General features: G+C 40.7%; 1 protein-coding gene across 1 annotated transcript; it reads left to right on the forward strand.

Annotated features, from left to right (window-relative positions):
• The first annotated feature begins 145 nt into the window (after positions 1 to 145).
• Positions 146 to 24,830, forward strand: acot9.1 (acyl-CoA thioesterase 9, tandem duplicate 1). Its single transcript, XM_083902054.1, has 16 exons — positions 146 to 279; positions 8,532 to 8,626; positions 8,861 to 8,887; positions 9,773 to 9,818; positions 11,048 to 11,218; positions 11,329 to 11,366; positions 11,705 to 11,788; positions 12,559 to 12,662; positions 13,184 to 13,257; positions 13,351 to 13,418; positions 13,517 to 13,628; positions 21,845 to 21,935; positions 22,041 to 22,126; positions 22,229 to 22,316; positions 22,870 to 23,020; positions 24,421 to 24,830. The coding sequence occupies exons 1-16, from the start codon at positions 266 to 268 to the stop codon at positions 24,474 to 24,476; spliced, it is 1,305 nt and encodes a 434-aa protein (XP_083758180.1). The 5' UTR covers positions 146 to 265; the 3' UTR covers positions 24,477 to 24,830.
• Positions 24,831 to 25,042: the final 212 nt, after the last annotated feature.

Raw genomic sequence — 25,042 nt, forward strand, 5'->3', positions numbered from 1 at the left:
GAATGAATCCTAATGTCGGTCACAGAAGAAGCCTGACAGACTTAACTCAGGGCAGTTTCTACTTCCGCTACACGACGGTACGTCATCTGAAAGGTGGGCGGTGCCTGAGAGTAAACCCGGAACTTCCCAGTCCAGTGACAGTCGTGTCTTATTCCTTGACAGACTTCGCTGTGAGGAGTGAAAAACATCACATCTTCTCCTCCGGGTTTCGATCCACTCACCGGGGTTTCCTTCGCTCACCTGAACATTCATCTGCTTCACCACCATGTTCTCCTCGAGGTCAGTGAGACCGGATAAAATCACGGGTAAAGCCCGGAGGTAGCTGTTAGCATGCTCGCCAGTGCAGCTAATGATAATGCTACAGCTACATTTTTAATTCTCTTTAGCTTTATTTACACAGGGAGGTAGTGTCACGTTCAGATCTCTCTCTCTCTCTCTCTCTCTCTCTCTCTCTCTCTCTCTCTCTCTCTCTCTCTCTCTCTCTCTCTCTCTCTCTCCACACACACACACATTATTGTCTGATTTCAGACCGTATATGTTGAGAAAAGTTATAATATGGAGTGCATTTTATGAGGTTCTTGTATTTATGTATTTATTCTTCCGATCTATGAAATTGGGAGTGCATCCCAAAACAATAACCTAGAGCGTAGCTTTTCTATTAAAGGGGGAAAGTTTTGTTGAATGAGAAAAGTATACTGTCTTGTCAATTCTATACCTAAATGGCTGAATTTATCCAGGGAGATTTTAAATGGGAGATGAATTAGAAATGTCAGATCATCCCTGTGAACTGGCATTAAGACACTTTTTGTCCAATTAATCCGATATCCTGCAAAAGTACAGAATAAGTTGATTTTATTTAAGTACCAGAATAGTCATTTGTGGACGTGTTAAATAAAGAAGAATATCTTCTGCATACAATGATATTTTATTAATTGTTTCTTTAGTGGTGTATCCATGTATCTTAGGGTCAAGTCTAATACTTTGAGCCAATGGCTCAATAGCAAGAGCAAAGATTAGAGGGGAGAGGGGGCGTCCATGCCTCGTCCCCTTACATAACAGGGAGGATAGTGTTCAGTTGGTTAAAATTTGGGTTGTAGGATTTTTGTAGATAAGTTTAATTAGTGACAAAAAACTATCTCCGAAATTAAATCTACTGCGAACTTCAAATAAGTATCGCCACTCAATCTGATCAAACACCTTTTCGGCATCAGGCGCAAGTATAACGAGATCAGAGTGTGGTTCCCCTCTTGTGTACATGATATTAATGAGGCGTCTCAAAAGTAGAGTTTCTATTCGGTACAAAACCCGTCTGGTCTGGGTGAACCAACCCCTCCAACAGGGGTCTGTTTAAGATTATGTACTTCCACAGGCGTGGCGTAATAAGATCTTGGGCAAAAGTAGTGCCACGGTTCGTCACGTGATCGTTCTACACCAATTGGGTGGCTGCATTTTGTCAGATCGGACCAAATGGTTTCTAAACAGTGCTGTATGCTTATTTTATGTCATGTTTGTCATAAGTATTTAATAACTCATTACGTTCGATGTATTTGCGTTATATAGGCAGTATCGGTGAGAGGTTTTACAATCTGTGGCTAGTGTAATGTCGGTGTTAAAGGCGCCATCTGTAAAAAAGTGGCCAAAAACAGTTAATACACTCAAAATCAAAACACTGCAGCGTCGTATGGATGTGGTATGGAGGAGAGGCTCCTCAATTCCTCAAAGCCCTCTGTTTCAAGTGCGGTCCTTAGGAAGCTTCATTTCGAGGGCTACGTAGCCCTACGGCTTGGCCCTAGCCCTTAACCCTAATGAGAAATGAGACAGCCCTACCCCTCACATGAACGCGCCAAAACAAGGGGTAGGGGGAAGGGGTGGAATTGGGATTCAGTCTTCCTCAGTTCCCTCAGATTTCTTAACTGTTCTCTCAGTTTTGGAAATCTGTTGCGGCAGTTAGGGCTGGGCGGTATACCAGTTCATACCGAATACCGTTTTTTTTTCCGTCACGATATGAATTTTTAACATACCGCCATACCGGTATATTTGATTACACAGCATCCGCGTTGCCGTGGCGGTGCTGCGGCGGTGCTGCGGCGGTGCTGCGGCGGTGCTGCGGCGGTGCTGTCTGTTTGCAAGTGAGCGCTTTGCATGTTAACGTTTCATTAATGTTTATATATTTCTTTTAATCACTGAATGAAGCCTGTCATATTTGGGACAAGAGTCAGGATCTTTAATTGCTTGCACAAAACTATTGATCAGCACTCAGCACTTGTTTGTTTGTCATTTTGTCATTTAAACCTGTGTGCGCAGAGAGCGCGAGGCATTTTTGGCACGGGGCGAGAGAGAAAGCGAGCGAGTGCGAGAGAGAGTGAGATCAGCGCTCTTGGTCATTAGTTCTTATCATACTACATTAGTTCAAATACTATGAGAATATATTTTGAATATCTGTGTTTTTTAGAGGGAATATTCGAATATCATTTTTGAGCAATTTGACAGCTCTAGTAAGCATGTCAATGTCTTGGAATATCAAGAATGCATGAAGTTAAGGTCAGCAGCACCCTTCACATCAGCAGGTAACACAGGGTTTTTTTATAAAAGATGTTGATTTGCACAGTCAAAGTTCTGTAAATTGTCTTTGCATTCCGATTCCTCACTTCATTAGAATCATGAGGAGCTCCTCTTTGTAAACAGCATCATTTTCTGGGGCCATGTGAACCTGTACTAGTGTGGAGTTATTCTACAGTATTCATGACAGTAAAATATACCATCTGCAGTAATTATGTTCTCTACCAGTAGAAAATGCTGTGAACACCTGTTTATGCATGGAAAAAAAAAATACCGTCAGATACCGTGAAACCGTTCGAATTTTTAAAAATACCGTGATATATATTTTTGGTCATACCGCCCAGCCCTAGCGGCAGTGAAGGCAGCGGCTGCTGGAGGAGAGGCTCAGCCGGTGATCAGAATCAGGTAATCAGTCGGCGACATAAGCACGTTCGTAACCTGGTTCTGGTCGCTTGCAGTAGGGTGGGTCCAGACACAGTTTGTTTGGGAAGGACGGAGAGACTGTGTTGTTTGTGTAAATAGTTTGTTTATTGTCAGCAATACGGAAAAGAAATGAAAACAGCTGTTCCTGCTGTGTCTACACTCTGCTGTGCTCCACTCTCTCTCTCTTCGTGCCACTCTCCCTCCGTTTATGTCTCTCTCTCTCTGTGTCTGGCCCCAAAATAAGAGCAAAACAACAACTGACTTTCAAGAAATACAAGCAGAAATGTTGTCTTACCTTTGCTGTTTATCAAAACAAGTTATTTCTACCGGAACAAAACCACTTCTAATGAAGAACTACACTTTCCAGCATGCTTTTGGGACTATTCCAGGTCTGATTGATCATTACAGAGCGACATTAGATCGTTCTGATGAGAGAAAGGCGAATGTCCTCACAAATGCGTCATATGCATTTATGTCCTTTTGACTCACTAATGAAGTGATTCACACGCATTTGGAGACCGGGGTCTGATTCTACAATTAGCTCTGCTATATGGCAGACTGTCAGGGTGAGCTATAACATACTGACTGGCATACAGATTGGTCTGATCCACAATATGTTGGAGCAGCTCATCAGTCAAGAACACCTCCAGGAAGGCAGGTGGCAAGTCGCAATCCAGCTCCGCGGCAGCTCTCCGGGGTCCAGCGGTTGCAGTGAAAGGATCTGAGAATCTTGCCCCCAAATATGTACAGCAGATTGTGCGGATGGGATAATGTTACTGTTTCTACTCCATCACTTTACTTCTGTGTTGTTATTAGTGGAACAAGTTAGAGCAGATTCAGCTACAGAAGAGTCGGATTACATGGTGGCGCACACACACACACACACACACACTGTAGTGACGACCTGTCTCAACTCAACTCAACTTTATTTATAGAGCGCTTTAAGCAGCCATAGCTGGGACAAAGTGCTGAACAATACAATAAATAAAACATGGCACATAAAAACATAGGAGATACAATAAAACAATAAAAAAATATAAAAACAATACAAACTATAAAACAAGAAAAATGTTTAAACAATGAAAACAATAAAACGGGAGAAAACAAGAGCAGAGTCTCATGCGGAGTTGGACGCAGAAGAATAAAAATGCATTTTTATTTTTACAAAAAAATTTTAAGATGAGTTTTAAAATTGGACAGTGAGGGGGCCTAATATAGAGTGGGAGGGCGTTTCAAAGATTGGGACCAGCAATGGAGAAAGCTGAGCTTTTGCTTAGACCTCGGTACCTCCAGGAGCAGCTGGTCAGCTTACCTGAGGCACCGAGCAGTAGCGTAGGGATGGAGAAGCTCAGAGAGGTAAGGCGGGGCGAGGCCATTTAAAGATTTAAAAACAAATAAAATAATCTTAAAATGGATTCTTAGGGTGCTTTTACACCTATAGTTTGATTGCTTTGGTCCGCACCAGTCAATGTTACAATGTAGCAAACAGACGTGGGTACGGTTTGTTTTCACATATGCATAGTTCTAAACAAACCAAAATAGACCGCGAAGACCATTGGCACCGGGAACCGGACTAACCTCCAATCTGATCAATGTGAGCATTTCCACCGGGCACACCGTGGCTTCTTGTGTGAATATGGCTGGCTCGCAAGGCTGCGCTGCGCTGATGGCGCACCCAGTTGCTGTAAGTGTGAAAGCACCTTAAAATGCACAGGCAGCCAGTGAAGGGAGGCCAGAATGGGAGTATTGTGCTCCCTCTTACTTGCTCCAGTGAGGAGGCGAGCAGCAGCATTCTGGACCAAGTGGTGAGTGGGAGGACTGGCTGGCTCCAAGATTAAGTGCATTAGAGTAATCCAGCCGAGATGTCATGAAGGCGTGGATTACTGTTTCAAAGTGAAAGAAAGGGCCTCACCTTTGCCAGCTGCCTGAGGTGAAAGAAGCTGGACTTTACTGTTGCACCAATTTGCCGGTCTTATTTAAAATCACTGTCCATAATAAAACCTAAGTTTGTGACTGATGGCTTCAAACAGTGTGTACTGCTACTGCAGTTAGGTCTAGCAGGACAAGGATCGCAAAGTCTCCAGAGTCAACTGCCAGGAGGATGCCATTGAACACTCTTATTAAAGCCGACTCCGTACTGTGCCTTGTTTTAAAACCAGACTGGAAAACCTCCAGGATATCATGCTCATACAGCATGGGTGTCAAACTCTGGCCCGCGGGCCAAATTTGGCCCGCCGTGTAATTTCATTTGGCCCTTCAGGCAATATCAAATTAACATTAGAGCTGGCCCGGCGGTATTATACAGTGGCACAGCTGTAACATTTTCAAATTTATTAGCTTGTGGAAAAAGTTAATGTTGATATTTACCTCAGAAGGCTGCAAATAGAAAAGAGGCATTCAATTTTTTATTAAAATTTTATTTAATATGCCATTGATGTTTTTTTGTTTGTTTTTTGAAAGTTGATTTTGCACTATTAAGTTATATAAGCGTTGCTTGTTCCATATTCAGTGTTAAAGCAAATCAGTGTAGCAAACTGAGCAATAATTAACGTTTTATTCATGCACTTTCTCTTGCTACTTCAAGGCTTGAATGTTTGATTCATTCATTATTGTTATTTTATTTTCAAATGTATTATTAGCCTGTGGAAAAAGTTTATTTTGATATTTACCTCAGAAGGCTGCAAATGGAAAAGAGGCATTACATTTTTATCCATCCATTATCTACCGCTTATCCTGTATTTAGGGTGCATTCAATTTTTATTTAAATTTTATTTGATATGCCATTGATATTTTTTAATTATTATTATTATTATTTGAAACTCGATTTTGCATGTCACTATAAAGTTATATAAGCCTTGCTTGTTCAATATTCAATGCAAAACTTGTTTGAGTCCCTATTAAAAGATTAATTTGTTCAACCTTGGCCCGCGGCTTTGTTCAGTTTAAAATTTTGGCCCACTCTGTATTTGAGTTTGACACCCCTGTCATACAGGAACGACTGTAACTGAGCGTGGACAACTTTTTCCAGGATCTTTGAAATAAAAGGCAGCTTGGAGATAGGTCTATAATTGGCTAGCATACCACGATCAAGGCTAGGTTTCTTAAGCAGGGGTTGTACCACAGCATGTTTGAAACTTTGGAGGACAACACCAGAAGACAGACTGCGGTTAATAATGGCCAGAACTGACTGCCCTATACAAGGGAATAGCTCTTTAAAAAGTGAGGTGGGACAGTGTCACAGGGAGAACCTGATGGCTTCATTTGGCCAACCACTATTTCTAAGGCAATCAGAGACACGGGCTCAAACGAATCGAGCCACAGCTGAGCAAAGAACACTGTCAGAGGGGTCAGATGCAGGTGTGGTGATGAGAGACCTTGTGGTAGTATTTTATTTATTTATTTAACCTTTATTTAACCAGATAAAAGACCCATTGAGATCAAGATCTCTTTCACAAGGGTGACCTGGCCAAGAAAGGCAGCAGCACACATCAAAAGTTAAATAAGAAGCAGGACATGCAACATTTACAAAACAAAACATTGAAATATAAAATTGCAACTAGATAAACATAAAGTGCAGTTGTGATCACAGTAACGATTTAAGAACATAGACACTTTCCAAAGGATTTCTGTTGTCTGTCTTTTAAGATGGAGCGGAAAGCTCCTAATGAAATAAAAGCTGGCATTTTAAATTCAGTTTGTAGAGTATTCCAAGCAGCAGGGGCAGAGAAACTGAAAGCTTTTTTTCCCCATCTCAGTCCGAACATGTGGAGCAGACAAGTGCAAAATGTCATTTGAACGCAGGGCGTAGTGGCTTCTGGTTCTCTGAAGAAAAGTGCTTAAATAAGCAGGAACCAAGCCAAGAAGAGCCTTATAGACCAGAGTCATCCAGTGTGTGTAGCGTCTTACAGACATGGAAGCATTAGCATACAGTTCACAGTGATGGGTGAGGCGACTACAGCCAGTGATGAACCTCAGAGCACAATGATAGACTGGTGTCAAAGACTGTAGACAGCTGTTAGAGGCACACATGTACACAACATCGCCATAATCAAGTAGTGGTAAGAACGTGGCAGATATCAGGAGCTTCCTGGATCTGAGGGAGAAACAAGACTTGTTTCTATAAAAGAAGCCGAGCTTGACCCTTAATTTAGAAACCAGATTTCTAACATGCTCTTTGAAAGATAGCTCCCCATCAATAACAAATCCCAGATACTTACAACTGGTCACCAGCTCAAGAGCTAGTAACCTTATCAATAAAGAACTGCAGGAAGCTATTACACATTTCAGGGGATTCCTCTGTGCACACAGGCTGAGGTGAGCCAAGAAAAGCTCTATGGTTTTAAATAACGGCTAAAGAAATAAAGTGGGTGAAAAGTACAGCATGGCAGTATTTCACAAAGCCAACCCCAGGAAGGGCAGTGTGTAATACCTGCAAAGACTTTAATGACTATGTGATTATGTTATTATGTTAATTATGTATTCATATTATTTTACAAAAAGTTAAGGCCATTTAGTCAGTGTAAACAAACAGTATACTGTATTCAATTTAATCCCAGGTGTGTTTCTCTAAATTTTGACACCAACATGTTCATTTTTACTGCAAATAAATATCGGTTCTACATATCAGCTATCGTTTCGCTTGGTTATTAATAATCGGTATCGGTATCGGCCCTGAAAAATACATATCGGTCGATCCCTAATTCATAATATTTAACAAGGTATAATAGGTTAACCAGTTTTTTTAAAAACTAGAGAGAAATTTATGAGTTCAGGTATTCTGTGTTCAATATGGAGTTTATATGGATACTTTGAACATGTATAAAGTGTAGTCAGCATTATATCATAATTTTTAACAGTTATTTTGTTGCATTTATTAATAATTAATTAAAACAGTTAGTGGCAGGTGCGAGTGCGTATACTTTGGGTATATTGGAAAGTTGAGGATTGGACAAGTTCGCGGATATACCCCTTGCTGTCGGCCCCAGACAGCGTAGGCTAGTTGACAGGTGCTCTCTTCTGGCCTCTTTGACAGTGCTCTGGTAGCAGCGCCAGCAGTCTTTTAGGATTTGCAGAGAAACCTGCAGCTTGTCCTTTCTCCACCTGCATTCAGCTTTGCTGCAATCCTGTCTGGCTGCGAACAGAGTCCAGTATGGTTCGGCAGGAGGAGCGAAACCAAGAACTGAGCACCTCCATGTTTGCAGATAATAAGTCAGAGGGGACACAGAGCTGGTTGAAGGCAGCAGACAACTGACCGGCAGTGACAGGGTTAAAAATCAGATGGCAGCCAGCAGGAGCGCCAGATATAACTGTAGCACAGGAGACAGCAGCTTCAAACAGTACCGGCAAATGATCGGACAACACATAGTCACAGATTTCCACGTTTGACACAGACAGACTATGACCAAGAGTTGGACCTGGGTCACTAAATATTACTTGATAATCATATACACTATTGTTAACCTAAAAAAAGTGGTATAGGGGTATAAAAGAAAATAGATCATCTTTAAATTAATCTCAGTCTTTGTTTCTTTGTTTGTTTTTCCTCTCAGGCTCCTGCTGCTGCGTTCGTCCACGTCGTTGACGTCCAGGTGTCTGTGTACAGAGGGTGTAACGGGGCAAGGCAGAGCGCCAGACATGATCGAGGGTACAGTGACAAAACAAAAGTTAAAATGACAAATTCAGGAACAAGAACAAAATCATTTTGTCGAGCTGATCCTCGCGGTAAAGAATGTCGTGTTATATAAAAAAATATGTATTTTTGTGATATTTATTCTCTCACATTTTTTCCTCATCTGAGTAAAATGAACGAGTGTGTGTTTGTCCCCTCACGCCCACTGATGTCTCCCCGATGTAATTAATCATGTTTGTTTCTCTGCAGGAAATCCACTTTTACACGTGTCGAATGGTGTGTAAGCCCAGAAAAATCTGAGTACTTCTCCTCTGTCTGTCTGTCCTCCATCTGTCTGTCTGTCCATCCTTTTCAACAACCACTCATTCCAATGTCTTCAATCGTTGGCGTGTTTCTGAGGAGTTCTTGGAATGCGATGTTGATAGTGATGTGTTTATGAGCAATGTCATGACCCAAACCGTACCTGAAACCAGATTAATTTTTTCTACGCACGTGTGAAGTAACCTGGGGCTACTTCCTGTTGAAACAGTTTTGGCTCCACCTGATTCTGAGGACTCCAGGTTTTCTGCTAACAGATAGTAGGGGGCAGTGGAGACAAGTTTCCCAACAACAAGACATTTAACCATTGCAATGACTCTAAAGCTGTTAAATTTGGCTAATACCCTTCGAAGTTCTGCTTTACTCCCCATCAGCTGTAACTGCCCAAACAGTCTTCGTAGTAGCAAGTAGAAGAAATCAGGTTTCTGGTACGGCTTAGGTAGCAGCTCTCAAGACCTAATGCATCGTTATGATGGTCCCTCCTCCATCTTTTTGACCTGAAAGGCAGCTTGTTTGTCGTAGAGCGGCTTTGACTGTGCACCCGTCCTGCCACTCATCTGTCTTCCTGCTCCAGAGCAGATCTAATCCCACGCTGCTGCTGTTCCGGGTGTTGCCTGTTCTCTTCTTCTCTCTAAACTTCAGTTTTTTTGTTTTATTTTTATTACAGCTGCTTCTCACATGACATGTAGTCTGTCCCCAGCTGAGCGCTTCTTCTCTCCTCTACCTGGTTTCATATTGTCTCTCACTTGGAACCCATTTAAATGAAAAACTGCTGCACATAATCCACCAGATTACTACACTGACAGAGACAGTATAAAACATGCAACTTGTTGTGTTTTCCAGTGAGGAACAGGCTCAGAGCCATCGTCGGAGCTTCCACTAACTGGAGGTAAAGAACCAGCAAAACTGCTTTTTGTTCCCTTTATGTTTTTTAACCCCAGATTTCCACTGGACGCGTTACAGCCGCAGCACGTCAGCAGTGCGGTCGCTGTTGCAAATAGCTTCCTTTCTAATCAATGTGAGCATTTTCCACTGGGTGTGCAGCGTCCCAGAAGTGGCTCGCCGCGCCAAATCTCTTTTGATAGGTAGCAGTTCTATTTTTTGCCGTTGCCGCTACTGAACCAAGTAAATTTCAACAGAGCAGATCGCACCTGACAGGAAGTCCGACACAGGCTCAAAGTAAAACACTTTGGCCCCCCTTTCAAAATAAAACACAATACGCCTATCACAACTTCACATCAACATTAAGTCGTAACCGGTGCTGCCAGGTCAACAGTCAATTAATCAGAGTGTCTCGGAGAGACGAGAGACTGATCGGAGACGTCAGAGAATGAAAGAAGCTGTGTTGTTGTTGTTTCCTTTATACACACAGTCTATCGCGGGAACTCGCGTCCATTCAAGATTATCACGTGATCTTCCGTGAATACAGCTGGCTCCCAAGGCACCGTGCCGCCGATGTAATGCGTCCAGTGGAAATCCAGGGTAAGGCTATGACAGAAAACATGATAGAAAAAACTCTTTAATAAAGGGTTACCTATAACTGAAAGGTGAGCTTAAGTCTATGTTAAGAACATCTTTATCTCACTGTTATACGGACCTTTTCAACAGGAAACTGAAGTAAACCACTCACTCTCCCACACCAAAGTCCGTGGAGAAAATCAGTGATTTTAGTTCGCAGGGACTCATCAGCTACTGGTCTACTGCTGCCTCACGTGGTCAGTTTGTCTCACTGAGGTAAATCTGAACAAAGAATTTAAAATGCTGTATTCACAAAATAAGCCATTTGAACTTTGTGATGGAGGCAGCAGTGGATTGATAACTCATGTGTGCTGTGAGGTTAAAATCAGTGATTTTCTCTATGGACTTTGGTGTGGGAGAGTGAGTGGTTTACAATCGTCAGTTTCCTGTTAGAAAAGTCTTACTAACAGTGAGATAAAGCATCATATGTATAAATTGTAGACTTAGTCGGAAAGTGTTTGGTTCAGGCTGGTTCTCTCTGAAGGGGGCCCTCAGGACTGTAATAATCACCAATTTGTGGGTGGTATTTCACTGCAGCTAATATGTACCAGGAATAAATACAGTGAGTGTGTAGTTTATATGTAGTGATGTCATCCGCAGTGACCACAAGCAGGCCATGGCAGAGCGGGTGTCCCTGTCATCCATGTTAGCCAAGTCTCAGCAGGACCTTCCTGCGAGGTCAATGAAGGACAGTTACCTGGAGGTTCACCTGCCTCTGGGCTCTGAGCCGCAGCTGAGAGAGAAATACCTGACCTTCCACAACACCGTCAGGTGAGACTGACAAAGTCAACTGTAGCGATGTCTGACGTCAAACTGAATCTCTGACGTCAAACTGTAGCTGAATCTACAGAAGGTCTAACATGTCGTCGGTCTCTGTCTAGGTTTGGCAGAATCCTGGAGGACCTGGACAGTTTAGGAGGTACTGTGTGGTTAAAAATCATCATAAATAATTTAGTAGTTATTTAAAAAAAATAAAATACACATTTTTATGTTATCTTTCATTTTAGTTGTTATTACAAAATAAAATACACATTTTTATGTTATCTTTCATTTTAGTTGTTATTATTACAAAATAAAATGCACATTTTTATGTTATCTTTCATTTTAGTTGTTATTATTAAAAAATAAAATGCACATTTTTGTGTTATTTAGTTAGTTTTAGTCGTCATGTAAAACATTAGCGGTAACAGGAAGTAGCGACACTTGGCACATGTGCAGAATAACGCAGCAGGAAATGACACGCATGTTTCTCCACAGTTCTCATATCTTACTCTCACACCTACAACCCGGTTCTCAAGAGGTCTCCTCTGTCCATCGTCACCGCCCTGGTGGACAAAATTGGTAAGTGTCTCCCACTAAAGAAACAATGTCCTGGAATGTCTTGTTTTGTCAGTGCGATGTCCAGATTTTCACCTTAATGAAAATAAAACCAGTAAATGTTTTTTTTTTTGCTTACAAAAAGATCAAAGTAATCAAACAGCTGCAGATTAATGATTAACTGTGGCTTTAGGTGTGAACGTGGATTTCCACCCACATCCTCTCATTGTACAAGACATTTGAGTTATTTCCAGGTTTGATCAACTTTTTTTGACTTAATGTATCGCACGACTAATCAATTAATAGAGAAAATAAAGGACAGAAATTAAGCAGACACATTTCTGCTAATAAAATGATTAGAACACGTTCTAGGTTCTATTTGTCAGAGAATTTTAGTCATTTTGAAGCTTCAAAGTCTTTATTCAAGAAAATCAACCTGCTAATTTTCTCTGCTATAAAATGAACATTAATCGATTACTAAAATAACTACTACCTGCTATTTAGTGTTTTTATTTCTAATTAAAGCAACTTGATTGGTTTTTAGCTTCTAATGTGAATATTTTATCTTGTTTCTTTGCTTTCTTTACCTGATTGTGAATTTAATGTTTTTAAAATTTCAGTTCAGACTCTAGAAAATTAAAAAATAAAGGACATGTTTTCTACCTTTTTAACGTGTTAACATCAGAACTGTTTATTTTCTCTTTAATAAAACCAATAAAACAAAGTCAGTAGCTTCTTCTTCTTCTTCTCCATCATTTTAACACAATGTGTTTCTTTATGTTTTGTTTGTTCAGACATGAGGCAACACATCATCTACCCTGACTGTGACATCAAGTTCACCGGTCATGTTACGTGGGTGGGACGGACATCTATTGAAGCCACGATGCACATGTTACAGGTAGAGTATCGTCACACTGTTAAAATAATGGCCTAAGTTATAATCGCCTTTTTTTGCCTAAATCATCTCATGACGCCGGCCATCTATGGTAAAATCACCTGAATCCTCAGTTGACCAGATCATGTGATTTTACCCCTATGTCAAATGTGTGAAGTTTTATGTGTTTCCTGAAAAACTTGAAAAAATTAGTTAGCCGATTATTTTAACAGGGTGATGGTATATATAATATATATGTTGTCACGTATAAATGAATGTGAGATGTACGGAAGAGTATTAGTGCCACAACTAAACAAATTGAAAGAAAGAAAAAAACCAGCAGGAATTCTGACTTTTTCTTTAATCTCAGAATTCTGACTTTCATTAATCTCAGAATTCTGACTTTAATCTCAGAATGCTGAACTCACAGCGCCGTCTGCTGGTCCTCGTCATAATTACATGAGATGATCTGACTGATAGTGTGGACATACTGGAGTGGACAGTAGGTCAACCCTTGTAACGTGTCTCTCTGTCTCCTCCTTCAGTATCGTGATGGAGCTTATGCTCCAGTCCTTGACGCTACGTTTGTGATGGTGGCTCGTGATCCAGAGAACAAGAGGTAAGAACTTTGACCTCCAGAAGAAGAAACTCCAGACCAGAGTAGAGTCTGCGTGAGTCTGGCTCCACACAGAGTCTGTGCTCTTTGTTTCAGGGCAGCGTTTGTGAATCCACTCAAACCTGATGGACCAGAGGATGAGACTATTTTCCAGCAAGGAGAAGGTGTGGCTTCATTTCAGGATTTTTAAAGATCATAAAGTAAACGTACACAGGTCACTTAGACCAAATCTTTTCTGTCTTCAAATTGTCTTTTTGTCCAGCTAATAAGTCCCGGCGTGTGGAGCTGAGCACGGCGTCCCTGCTGAAGGTTGCTCCTGCTCACGAGGAGAGGAAGATCGTCCACAGTCTGTTCCTCAACACGCTCGACACAAAGTAACACTCATCACACACTGTTACATACATGTGAATATAAGATTATTTGAGCATATTTAATTCTGTTATTTTAGTGTACATAATCAGATTATTTGATTGGGCACAATCAGACTATTCCGGGGAATGTATTCAGATTAGTTCTGTGTTTTTAAATCAGATTATTTGATCATATTTAATTCAGTTACTGCCTATCAGCCTCTCAAGTGCTCTCTGCTGCCATAGTCCATTGAAGTCAATTCAGTGGTCAGTCGGTGTAATTGCAAATAAATTTCCTCTGAATCCAAGATGGCCGATAAACTGCTACCCCTGCCCACCATAGACATATAACAGTAGACGCCGCATCGACCGCTACTGCCTATTGGCGCTGACGAGCCGTGGGGCCGCCATCTTGGACCGGTCGCCCGCTCCACTCTGTCTACATGTTTGACAGCTCAATGCGCACTTTATCAATCGTAACTCTGAATTCAAAACTTATTTTCACGCAGGGTTTTTTTTTGCTGCAAACGTCATACATGTAGCTGTGATACAGAACACATGGTTCGACGTATTTTAGTAGTCATAGTGGGATTAACAGTAATAGAATATTCAGATGTATGATATATGTGATATGTAGGTATTTTGCAAACACTATATACACTATAAATATAAACACAGCAATAGAAATCATAGAGTAATCATATATAATATATATATGTATGTATATACATATGTATATACATACATATATACATACATATATATACACACATATATACATATATATACACACATATACAGTATATACATACATACATATATACACACATATATACATACATATATACACACATATATACATATATATACATATATACACATATATATATTAGTATGCACAAGCATTCTCACACACACACACACACACACACACACACACACACACACACACACACACACACACACACACACACACACACACACACTCTTCAACAATCTTTCACACTCCCACCACCAACATCAACACAGATCACGTGTTTATTGTTTTTCCACTATTTTCTTGATTTTACAAATGATATCTTTCCCTATTTGAAAAAGAGAGAGAAAGAGAAACAGAGGGAGACAGAGAGAGAACACAGTTTATTAACAAGCAGAACAGATGCCTCTGGAGGCTGAATCGTTAACTGCAGCCCACACCAGAGTCACTGGATGGAACAGTAATAAACAACTGACAAAATCAGTTTTAGGTTCAATTAATCACCTGTTCTGGGTAATGTTCAATCCTACTTGTGAAAAGTAATCCCTCGAGTCCTGTTTTCAAACGTCCGTCTATTAACGCAGGAATATGCTGCACAATGTTCTGTAATCGTTTTGCTTCCGCTGCTCAACTAATAGTAGAACGACCGGTCCAAGATGGCGGCCGCATTTCTTGCGCTCCAGCAGCCAATGCGGCGTCTACTCTTATATGTCTATGCTGCCCACCACCGCTGGTATTTCATGTCAGTCCTTCTGTACTTGAAGAGCCCCAGTGGAAAGAAATATATGATCATATACAGTAACATCTAGGGAAGGATATCTGTTTGGAATATGACATTATTATATCCAATATGTAGAAAATTATGATTAACCATAGACCAAGACAATGACTTTTATGGAGACTTGCCTCCTTTTCTGCCATAATGTTTTTGTTCTGAGATTGAAAGAGAAAGTACAACAATACAATGTAAATAATACAATGTACGTATATAACACGTGCAGAATATAAATGATACTTTTGCATTTTATACCCCCAAAACATTCCCCTAAACGATAAACAGACACACTACCTCCAATGACAAGAGTGATTCAAGTACAGTGAGTGCAGGAGGACATGACAGTTAAGATAACTTAAGAGTAAAGTTCAAATAAAATAGTAATAATAAAAACAATGCTTAGTTATTATTATAATAAATGAAAAAGGATAGAAGGGAGGAAGTTTGGTTGAGAAAGGTCCTAAACTGCAGAGAGATTCTTCAATTTGTCAAAGTGTTGTGTAACTGGGTCCCAAGTAGAACTAAATTTGTCAGGTTGACTCCGAAGCGAAAACTTAATTTTCTCCAAATTTAAGAAGAACATCAGATCCTTCACCCACTCAGTAGAACTTGGGGATCGGGGTGATTTTCAGTCCATCAGGATTCTCCTACGCGCCAGAAGGGTTGGGAAAGCAATGACATTTCTATGTTTACTATTGAAGTCTGGATCTTTATCAGAATGGGTACCACATATACACATAAAGGCATTGGGTTGAAGGATTAAATTGAGGGATTCGGACAGGAATTTAAATATGGCATTCCAGTAATCTACCAGTTTTGCGCAGGACCAAAACATGTGCCTTAGATCTGCAGGTGAATTATGACATCGATTGCAGCTATCTTATACATTTGGGTAGATCTTTGAGAGTTTGGAATTACAGTAGTGTAAGCGATGCATTACCATAGCCTCTTCTTCCCTGACCCTCTTTTTGGAGTCCCTGCTCAAAAATGACATGCCCAAACTAAATAGAATAAATCTCTGCAGTTACAGAGTAGATGCCACTGTGTCAGAGTAAATGCACATGGAACACAGCATAAATGAAGGATTATTTTCTCTCGCCTAAAAAATACTGCATTTTAAAGCAAATATCACCTTTGAAATATGCAGTAGGCGGTTAAAAACACATAGATATCATGTAACAACATGTGGGCATAAAACATAACATAACATGTATAACTGTTTCCAGCCGCATAGCCAGTGCCTTTGCCAATATTTGCAGAAGTGGTGATAGTTTGTCTGAAAATTGCTTGAAAAATTCAATTGGAAAGCCATCTAGCCCAGGTGTCTTCCCACTTTGCATGGCTTTGATTGATTTTGTAATTTCACTTATGCTCCATGGTTGTTCTAGATTCCCAGCTTGATCGTTTCCAACTTTAGGAAAAATTATACCCTCAAAGAATATTTCCATGTCTGTATCATTAGGTGGACTTTCAAATCGATGTAAAGTAGAGTAGAACTCTTTAAAAACATTATTAATTGATTTAAGCTATTTTTATTTTGTGATATATGTCGACAATTGGCCTTAACTTTAAGCTGGTGTGCCAGTAATCTTCCTGCTTTCGCACCACTTTCATAATTTAGTCCACGTGCCTGCTGAAGTTGCCTTTCTACTGTAACCCACTGCCGCCGGGAGAGCGGCTGCGCCTTTTATTCTCTCATAGACGCCGGTAAAGCGGATATGTTAATTTTTGGGGGGTATCAGTGTTCCTCGCGACAGTGTTTTGAAATTACTTCTCACAAACATGGAGGACTTTGACAGAACGCGCTGAACAAATCGACCGAGATTTATGGTTAAGACATAATTATGTTTGAAGACGAGGTCTGCGATAATGACAATAAGTACCACCATAATCGACTGAGTGTTTACAACCGCGCACCAGGGGTGACAGTGGATTTACCTGCAGATGCCACAGCGCTGTAAGCACCATCACCGTCACATGTGAAGCAGACTGTTACAGTCATTACATGCAGTTCTTGTTCTTCACACTCCATCAGGACTAAATCAAGGCACTGACACAAGTTGATATTACTTTATTTTCTTACTGTTTTTTCATTGAAAATAGTTATTAACTTTAAGTTTACATTTTTGTATCTAAAAAAACTACATTTCACAGTAAAGCCACAGGTGTGAGCTCTCAAGTACTTTTTGAATTGCGTTCCTATATCTGCTACAGAGGCTGAGAAATCAGTCATTTAGTAGACATTGAAGCTCAGGTTTTAGAGACATTTCCAGGCGCTTCAGGCCTCAATGGGTTAACGGTTGACAATAAGTCATATTCCTTCTGTAAATTCAATCTCTGCTTTGAAAGGTCCGGTGACGGTGTCATTGCATTTTGTGAGTTTAACTCTCTTATTGATTTTAAGAGTTTGTCTTGTTTCTCTCTGCGTACCCTATTTTGTAAGGAAGAAAAGGCTATAATTTCTCCCCTGATGACAGCTTTGAGAGTCTCTCCAGGGAAGAGAAGGGCATACATTGTCTTTATCACTGTCCTCTGGTATATTCACAATGTGGAGATTAGATCGGCACAATCTATTTTCCAGGTCCTCTACTCGGTCTAGGAGGTGTTTATTTTTGAACTCCAGGGATTTTACCGTTGCTTCAGCCAAAGTGATCCTCTCGAAGTTTTCTCCCACTCTTTTTGGTAAGGCGTTTATTAAACGAGTTCACGTCCCCTCACAGCACGTCAACGGAGGCTTTCAATGACTGGGATGTGGTTTGTATTAGCTTCTGCATATCTTCCTTCGTACTGGCTCGTTGGTTTTCTAGAATGGCTGAGAGTTGTTGAACCGTAGCGGGCTCGTTAACTTGGGAAGCAGGTTGAGTGTTGTCCTGAGTGGAACCTGTGCTCGTCGCCATGTGGGTTAGCTGTACAGGTTTTGAATTAGAACGAGTTATGTAAGCATGAATTCCTTGTTGTTTGTGATGTTTTAATGGCATTACTTAGGTATTCCATTTCTAATGCGCATTCAACAGCTTGTTGTGAGGTAAAAAGTGAAGCAACAGGACCGTATTGAAAGTATATATTGATAATTAGTTGGGAGCCTCTCCTCGTGCGTCTCTGCTCACTACATCGTCTAACCCGGAAGTCCTTGCCTCCTTTTCTAGGAGAGTGGAAACTGAATGTGGAGGGAATAGATCCCATACATTTCCTCGGACATCTGTTTCCTAAACTTATGCTCATGCCTAATTTTGTTTAAAGCGGAACTAGACCGGAAGTTCCTATTATCGCTGTTTTTTTTGGTGTGTATCTGCGTCATTACCTTGTTTATGAAGCCTGACGGTTCGAAACAAACAGTTCAGCCATTGCTGAGAACGTTGTGTTTTATTGTAATCTCGTGGCTCAACGAGATCACTGAAAATCCCGTAATAGTTACGTAAGCAGCGGTTCTCCTGAACAACCGATCGTCCTGCTCCGGGCACTAGTCCGGGCACATCCGGTTGCGTACATTGAACCGCAGAAGAAGAATAACGTCCGTTGTGGAGGTGTTTCACGAGCAACCGTGTATTCTGACTCTGGGTCTGACTCTGGGTCAAAGTCATAAAAGGGACTGAGGCGGGGAGTCGTGACGACGCTAATTTTAAACACTGTTAAAACAATGTTTTGATAATGAGGAGCAGTGCATCCGCCGTTCCAGAGGGGGGCGCTGCGCTTCTGAGAACGGATGTGCTGGATAGTACTGGCCAATAACAAGACTCTGTCTTCTGGGGGTGAAAGTTCACTCTGAAACATCGCGGCTAAAAAACACTGTCATAAAAGAGGATTTCTATCGGCTAGTTTACAGCAACTAGGAGGTTTTTGACCATAAAAACAAGTTAATATATGTAAGTAGACCTCCATAACTAACATATATGTGCAACAGGACCACTCTATGTGACCTTTAAATAATTCTTGCACACTTTCTGTAAATCATATAAACTTTATTTCACTTCTCAAATATCACTGTGTTTGTCTCCTATATGATATATTTAACTGAAATGTCTTATCCGAACAACCAATGATTTATAAAGGAAAATCATGAACATTTACACCTAACTTTTGCATACCACTGTAGAGTGCACAACACCAACGTATATACTCTCCAGAAAGGGAAAGAAAATCTGGCAGTGACAGGAGAAGAAATGCAATGTTTTTTTAGGGATCAATCTGAACATGGGGTACATTCGGTATCCTAGGGAACCAATGTACTGGTCTGGTGAGGATGGCCTTCGTCTTGGAATAATTGCAAATGCCATGTCTGATATGAGCATATCCTGAGATACCTGCACTTTGTGGATAACTTGACTTACCAGCCAGCGAACACGGATAGGCTCTTCAAAATAAGACCATTGCTAAGTGCACTTCAGGAAACATTCAAGGCAGCAGCAGACCCTGAAGAATTTCAGTCAGTTTATGAGCAGATCATTCCTTTCAAAGGGAGACTTTCCATCAAAAAATACATACCAAAAGAGCCCAAACCCTGGGGAGTGAAAGTGTGGGTGAAGGCAGGAACCTTGGGCTATATGAATAGATTCGAAGTGGTTGCATCAGTGTATTGGGAATGGCTGGAGATGTGGTGATGCGTCTTTGTGATGAAATAAAACACAAAAATCACAAGGTGTTTTTTGGTAACTTCTTCTGTAGCATTCCACTCATCGAGGCCTTGAAAGACCAAGGCATCTATGGCACAGGTACATGCAGAGCAAACGGGCTGAAGGGAGCAAATCAGAAACTCAAGAGTGAAAAACAGGAAATGGTCAGAGAAGCTTGCTGTGTTGTCAACAATAATGCAAACATCACTGTCACACGTCATCCACATGGTCTCGTCCTGTGCTGGCCAGTCCCCTGAAGATGTTGCCAACAGATGGGTCGGGGAAAGAAAAAACAATGATGATGGTCCAAAAACCCTTTCTCTGGGGCCCTTTACAATCAACACGTGGGTGGGGTTGATTTTGTTGACCAATGTGATGTCTGTTTTGGAAAAGATGAGAGTCCTCCTCTTCAAAGCTTCTGTGGCTTGTGCACTAATAAATAGTGGGTACCCTCCAGCAAAGAAAAAGAGGAAGACCCAGTGTGGGACACCACAACCCGTGAAGCGGAGAGCAGTCACCAAAGTAGCCCGTGAGGTCAGGTTTGCCACAGGAAATCACTGGCCCAAACTCACTGAGGTGAAAAATGTAAACAGATGCCATGATACTGGATGCACATGGAAGACCAAATACATCTGAATGCAATGCTGTGTGCCACTGTGCCCTGGATGCTTTGCAAACTTTCATACAGCCTAGGTGTGATGAACATAGAAGATGGTGTTCGGAGATGCAGAGATTAAAATATCAGTTTGTGTTTTCTTCCAACATGCTAATATAAGGGCTTGGTAATACTGTCCTGCATCCTTATAGAACTGTGGAGACTCACAATAATGTTTCTCCTGTTGGGGATGGTTTGACACATTTAGGTGTAAGATTCACAGCTATGAGTGGCATTGGTTTTCTTATTCAGGCCTAAACAATGTGCCTATACAGTATTTCCCAAAATTGTTGAAATGTTTTTCAAAGCATAAAAACAAACAAGGGTTTGTGTAATAGAACACAAGTTAATTCATTTTTACAGTTCACAATGTTTTATGTTGAGCAATGAGCATTCAGGCTTATGTAGTCCACTGGATTGGACATGAAAAAAATCATATATTTGGAAGAAAAAAAGTTGAAATTTTTTCATGTCCTGAGAAGAATAAAAACACTTCAGAAAAAAATCTTGACCAAGGCTTTCATAATTCAGGCATCAGAGGGTTAATTCAGTTATTTCAGTATACATAATTTGATTACTTCAGTGGGCACAATCAGAGTATTCTTGTGAATGTATTCAAATGCTGGGTGAGCAGGAGTTAAAATCAGACTACTTCAGTAGGTGGAATCAAAATTAGACTGGAAGTTCCAATTAACGCTGTTTTTTAGTGTGTATCTGCATCATTACCTTGTTTAAGAAGCTCTGAAGGTTCTAAACAAACAGTTCATTTATTTTAATTTTGGGCTCAGCGAGATCTCTGAAAAAACCCGGTCCGGTTACGTAAACAACGGTTCTCCTGAACAGCAGATCCTCCTGCTCCGGGCACTAGTCCGGGCACATCCGGTTGCGTACATTGAACCGCAGAAGAAGAATAACGTCCGTTGTGGAGGTGTTTAACGAGCGACAGTGTCTTCTGACTCTGGGTCTGACTCCGGGTCAAAGGTCGTCAAAGGGACTGCGGCGGGGAGTCGTGACAAAACTATTTTTTAAACACTGTTAAAACAATGTTTTGATAATGAGTAGCAGTGCATCCACCGTTCCAGAGGGGGGAGCTGCGCTTCTGAGAGCGGGTGTGCTGAATATGTCACTTCCGGGTACTGGCCAATCACAAGACAGTTGGGAAGCCGGGGTGAGAGTTGAGTCTGAAATATCGCGGCTGGGGAACAGCGTCAGAAAATAGGATTTCCATCAGCTCGTTTACAGCAACTAGGAGGTTTTTGAGCATAAAAACAAGTTAATGTATGTAAGTAGACCTCCATAACTAACATATATGTGCAACAGGACCACTCTATGTGAGCTTTAATCAGATCATGTGAGTTTAATTAAATTTAGTGTACACAATCAGATTACTTAGCCGTATGAAGTCAGATCACTTCACAGTGTCTTCATGTGTCTTCTCTTCAGAACGGTCAGTTTCAGGAGCCGAGTTCTGCCTCCAAATTCTGTGTGGATGGAAGACGCCAAACTGAAGGGCCTGGAGATCTGCCACCCACAGGTGAGAGGGAGGAACTGCAGCTACACGCAGAAGCTTCAGGTGTTCTCATGAGCCTCGCCTGAAAATCGATCTCGTCTGTGTTGTTTGTACATTTGAACCGAGCAGGAGAGGAATATCTTCAACAGGATATTTGGAGGATTCCTCATGAGGAAAGCCTACGAGCTGGGCTGGGCCAACGCCTGCTCCTTCGGGTGAGAGAGAGATGTTTACAGGAGAAAATAAATATTAGTGTTTCTCTCTGTGTATTTGTTTTTTGTCATCACCGATAATCCACGTCTGTCTTTGTGCTGCAGAGGATGTCGACCGAATCTGGTCGCTGTGGACGATATTCTGTTCCAGAGACCAGTGGAGATCGGCTCCCTGCTGCTGCTCTCATCACAGGTCAGACACTGTGTGTGTGTGTGTGTGACATTTATTGATGAAAACTCTCTTTATGAGGACCACTGACCTTGTGAGGACATTTTTGTCTTGGTCCCTTAACTTTCTCAGGGTTAAGGGTTTTAGGATTAGAATCCAATCCAACGTTATTTATGAAGCACTTAATTCCATCTTAAAATCTTAACTAACGAAAAAAAAGTATTTCTACCTTACAGTCTTTACTAAAGTAAAAAGTGTAATTCCACCTTAAAATCTAAACTATAGAAAAAAAGTGTTGACACACTCATATTATGGGGACTTCTCTATAAGGACAAAAATCAAGTCCCAATAATTTAAATGATCACATTAAGATGAAGGCATATTGCATGTTAAATTAGGTATAAGCTTAAGGTAAGTAGTAGTTATGGTGAAAATGTTTTTTTTTTTTTAACTTTATTTACATAGCAACAGATAAAGTATCTGACAAATAGACATGAATAGAAAATAAAACATAAAAATATAAATAAATACTAGCATGTGATAAGAATGTGTGTGAGTCAGTTTTGTGTGTTTTCAGGTGTGTTACACACAAGAGAACTACATCCAGGTCAGAGTTCACAGCGAGGTGTTTGACCCTCTGAGCCGACAACACAACACCACCAATGTCTTCCACTTCACCTTTGTGTCGGACAGAGGCGTCCCCAACGTCATCCCGAGGACATATGGAGGTGGACACACACACAGACACAGACACGCACACACACACACACGCACTCACACGGACAGGGGAGGATGAGAACTGGAAGGAGAAGAGGGAACGAAGAACCGGAAAGAAAAGAGGGGATGGAAAAGGGAAAAGAGTAAAGAAATGAGGAGTAAAACAAAAGCAGAGGGGAGAGGAAAAAGGAAAGAGTGATTTTTCGGTAAACTGCGCAGCGGTTTTAGTGCCTCAAGTAGTTTAGTGCATTAGTGCCACAAGTCTTCGTTTCAGTCACAGCATAGTCCGTTATTTTAGCTGACGTGCAGGCATGGACTGGCCATCGGGCGTACAGCAGTCCGTGCCTGCATGGTACGCAAAAATGTGTTCAAGGTTTTTGTTTCATCTTTGTTAATGTCGATGCTCCAAATCAGGGCGACTGAAATTGCTGCACAGATCCTGAAGACAGGACTGGTCAAGAGCTGCACCCTCAGTCAGCTGCAGCTTTAAAACAGCTGCCAGCAGAGGCCGACTTAACCCTCAATCTTAACCCTCAAGCTCAACCCTTAATCTTAACTGGCCCTCAAAACCAAGTGTTGAGGGTTATTTTGTCACTTTGTCACTCTGTGCCAGACAAACAGTCCCAAAACCGAGAGCACGGACCTCCAAAACCAAGAGAACAGTTCAAAACAGAACTCGACAGTTCAAAATATAAGAAGTAGTAACCAATTCTGCATCCGTTTTCAAATTCCTGCCATCTATTTCAGTTAATATGCAATATGCATTAATATTTGGCCTCTTATGATGTTTGTGTTGTATACTGTATGCATACAATCTTGCTGGGAGGCATCCATTCATTTGCCTTTTCATTTGTGTATGGATGTGTCCTGTATTTATTTCAGTGTGCAGACATGTGGGGTGTGTATTATATACAGACCTTTGAATGTGCATTTATTCTTATGTTCTATAATATGCTTTGAATTTGTGATTTCTGTCTTTGTAGAGACAGAGTTTTGAAATTAGCTGATTTACTTGCTTTGATTTATCCTTATTCAATAAAGCAACATCATGTTACTCTTTGATTATTGTAATCAATGATCACAAATGTTTATATAATGACAGTGGGAATAGTTGAATGTGAAAACATTGTGTAGTGGGCAGTGGAATATTGGATATGGATTGGTTTCCATTTGTGGTGACTGCTGCTGAGATGAGGGATGAGATTGAATAAATCCTGGAACTTAGCCTGGTCTGGAGCAGACAAACTCCACAGGATAAATCTCCATAGTAACTTATGTCATAACATATCCTGCTTCCCACTATGCTGCTTTTGAGGAACCAAATTAATTCCTTATCCTAGTTTTGTGCAACAGGGCTCATGTTGTAAAAGTTTCTTGATGTGTGTTTGTTTGTTGTTTGTTTCTCTGACAGAGTCCATGTTGTACCTGGATGGAAAAAGACACTTTAACCAAACGGTGGAGAAGTGAGGAAAAAAAAGCTTCACTCATCATCACATCACATTGTTCTCTCATTAGTTACATTGTTTCAGTTTCTTTTGTTGGAAAACTGCACGAAAGCAGCTTTTTTATTTTATTATTATTTTTTAACTCTTTGTTTCACAGTTTGTCACCAGAGTGTTTACAGAAAACATGAAGCTTTCTTGCGTTATTGTAACCTCATATATCGCTGACTCACTTTACATCACTATGTTGCATTTATACATATACATATATATATGTACTGTATGTATATGTGTGTGTATATACATATATACATACATATATAGATATTACAAAAAAGCATAAGAGCATATTTACACTGCTGTTTTTTATATTTATTTTGAACAATGAGCTTCAGCCTGAATGTGTCAAACAATGAGAGTGTCATGATTTTACACCTTATGTTACTCAAATGCAATAAATAAATATATACATTTACTTTATTATTTATGTTGGTTTTTCAGCTGTCTCTGTGTCTTTGTTTCCATTACATTCAAACACAAGTGGTTTTTAGAAGGTGAATATTTAAATATATATATACAGTATATATATAT

Source organism: Microchirus variegatus, assembly GCF_963457635.1.
Source record: "Microchirus variegatus genome assembly, chromosome: 15".
Classification (NCBI taxonomy): Eukaryota; Metazoa; Chordata; class Actinopteri; order Pleuronectiformes; family Soleidae; genus Microchirus; species Microchirus variegatus.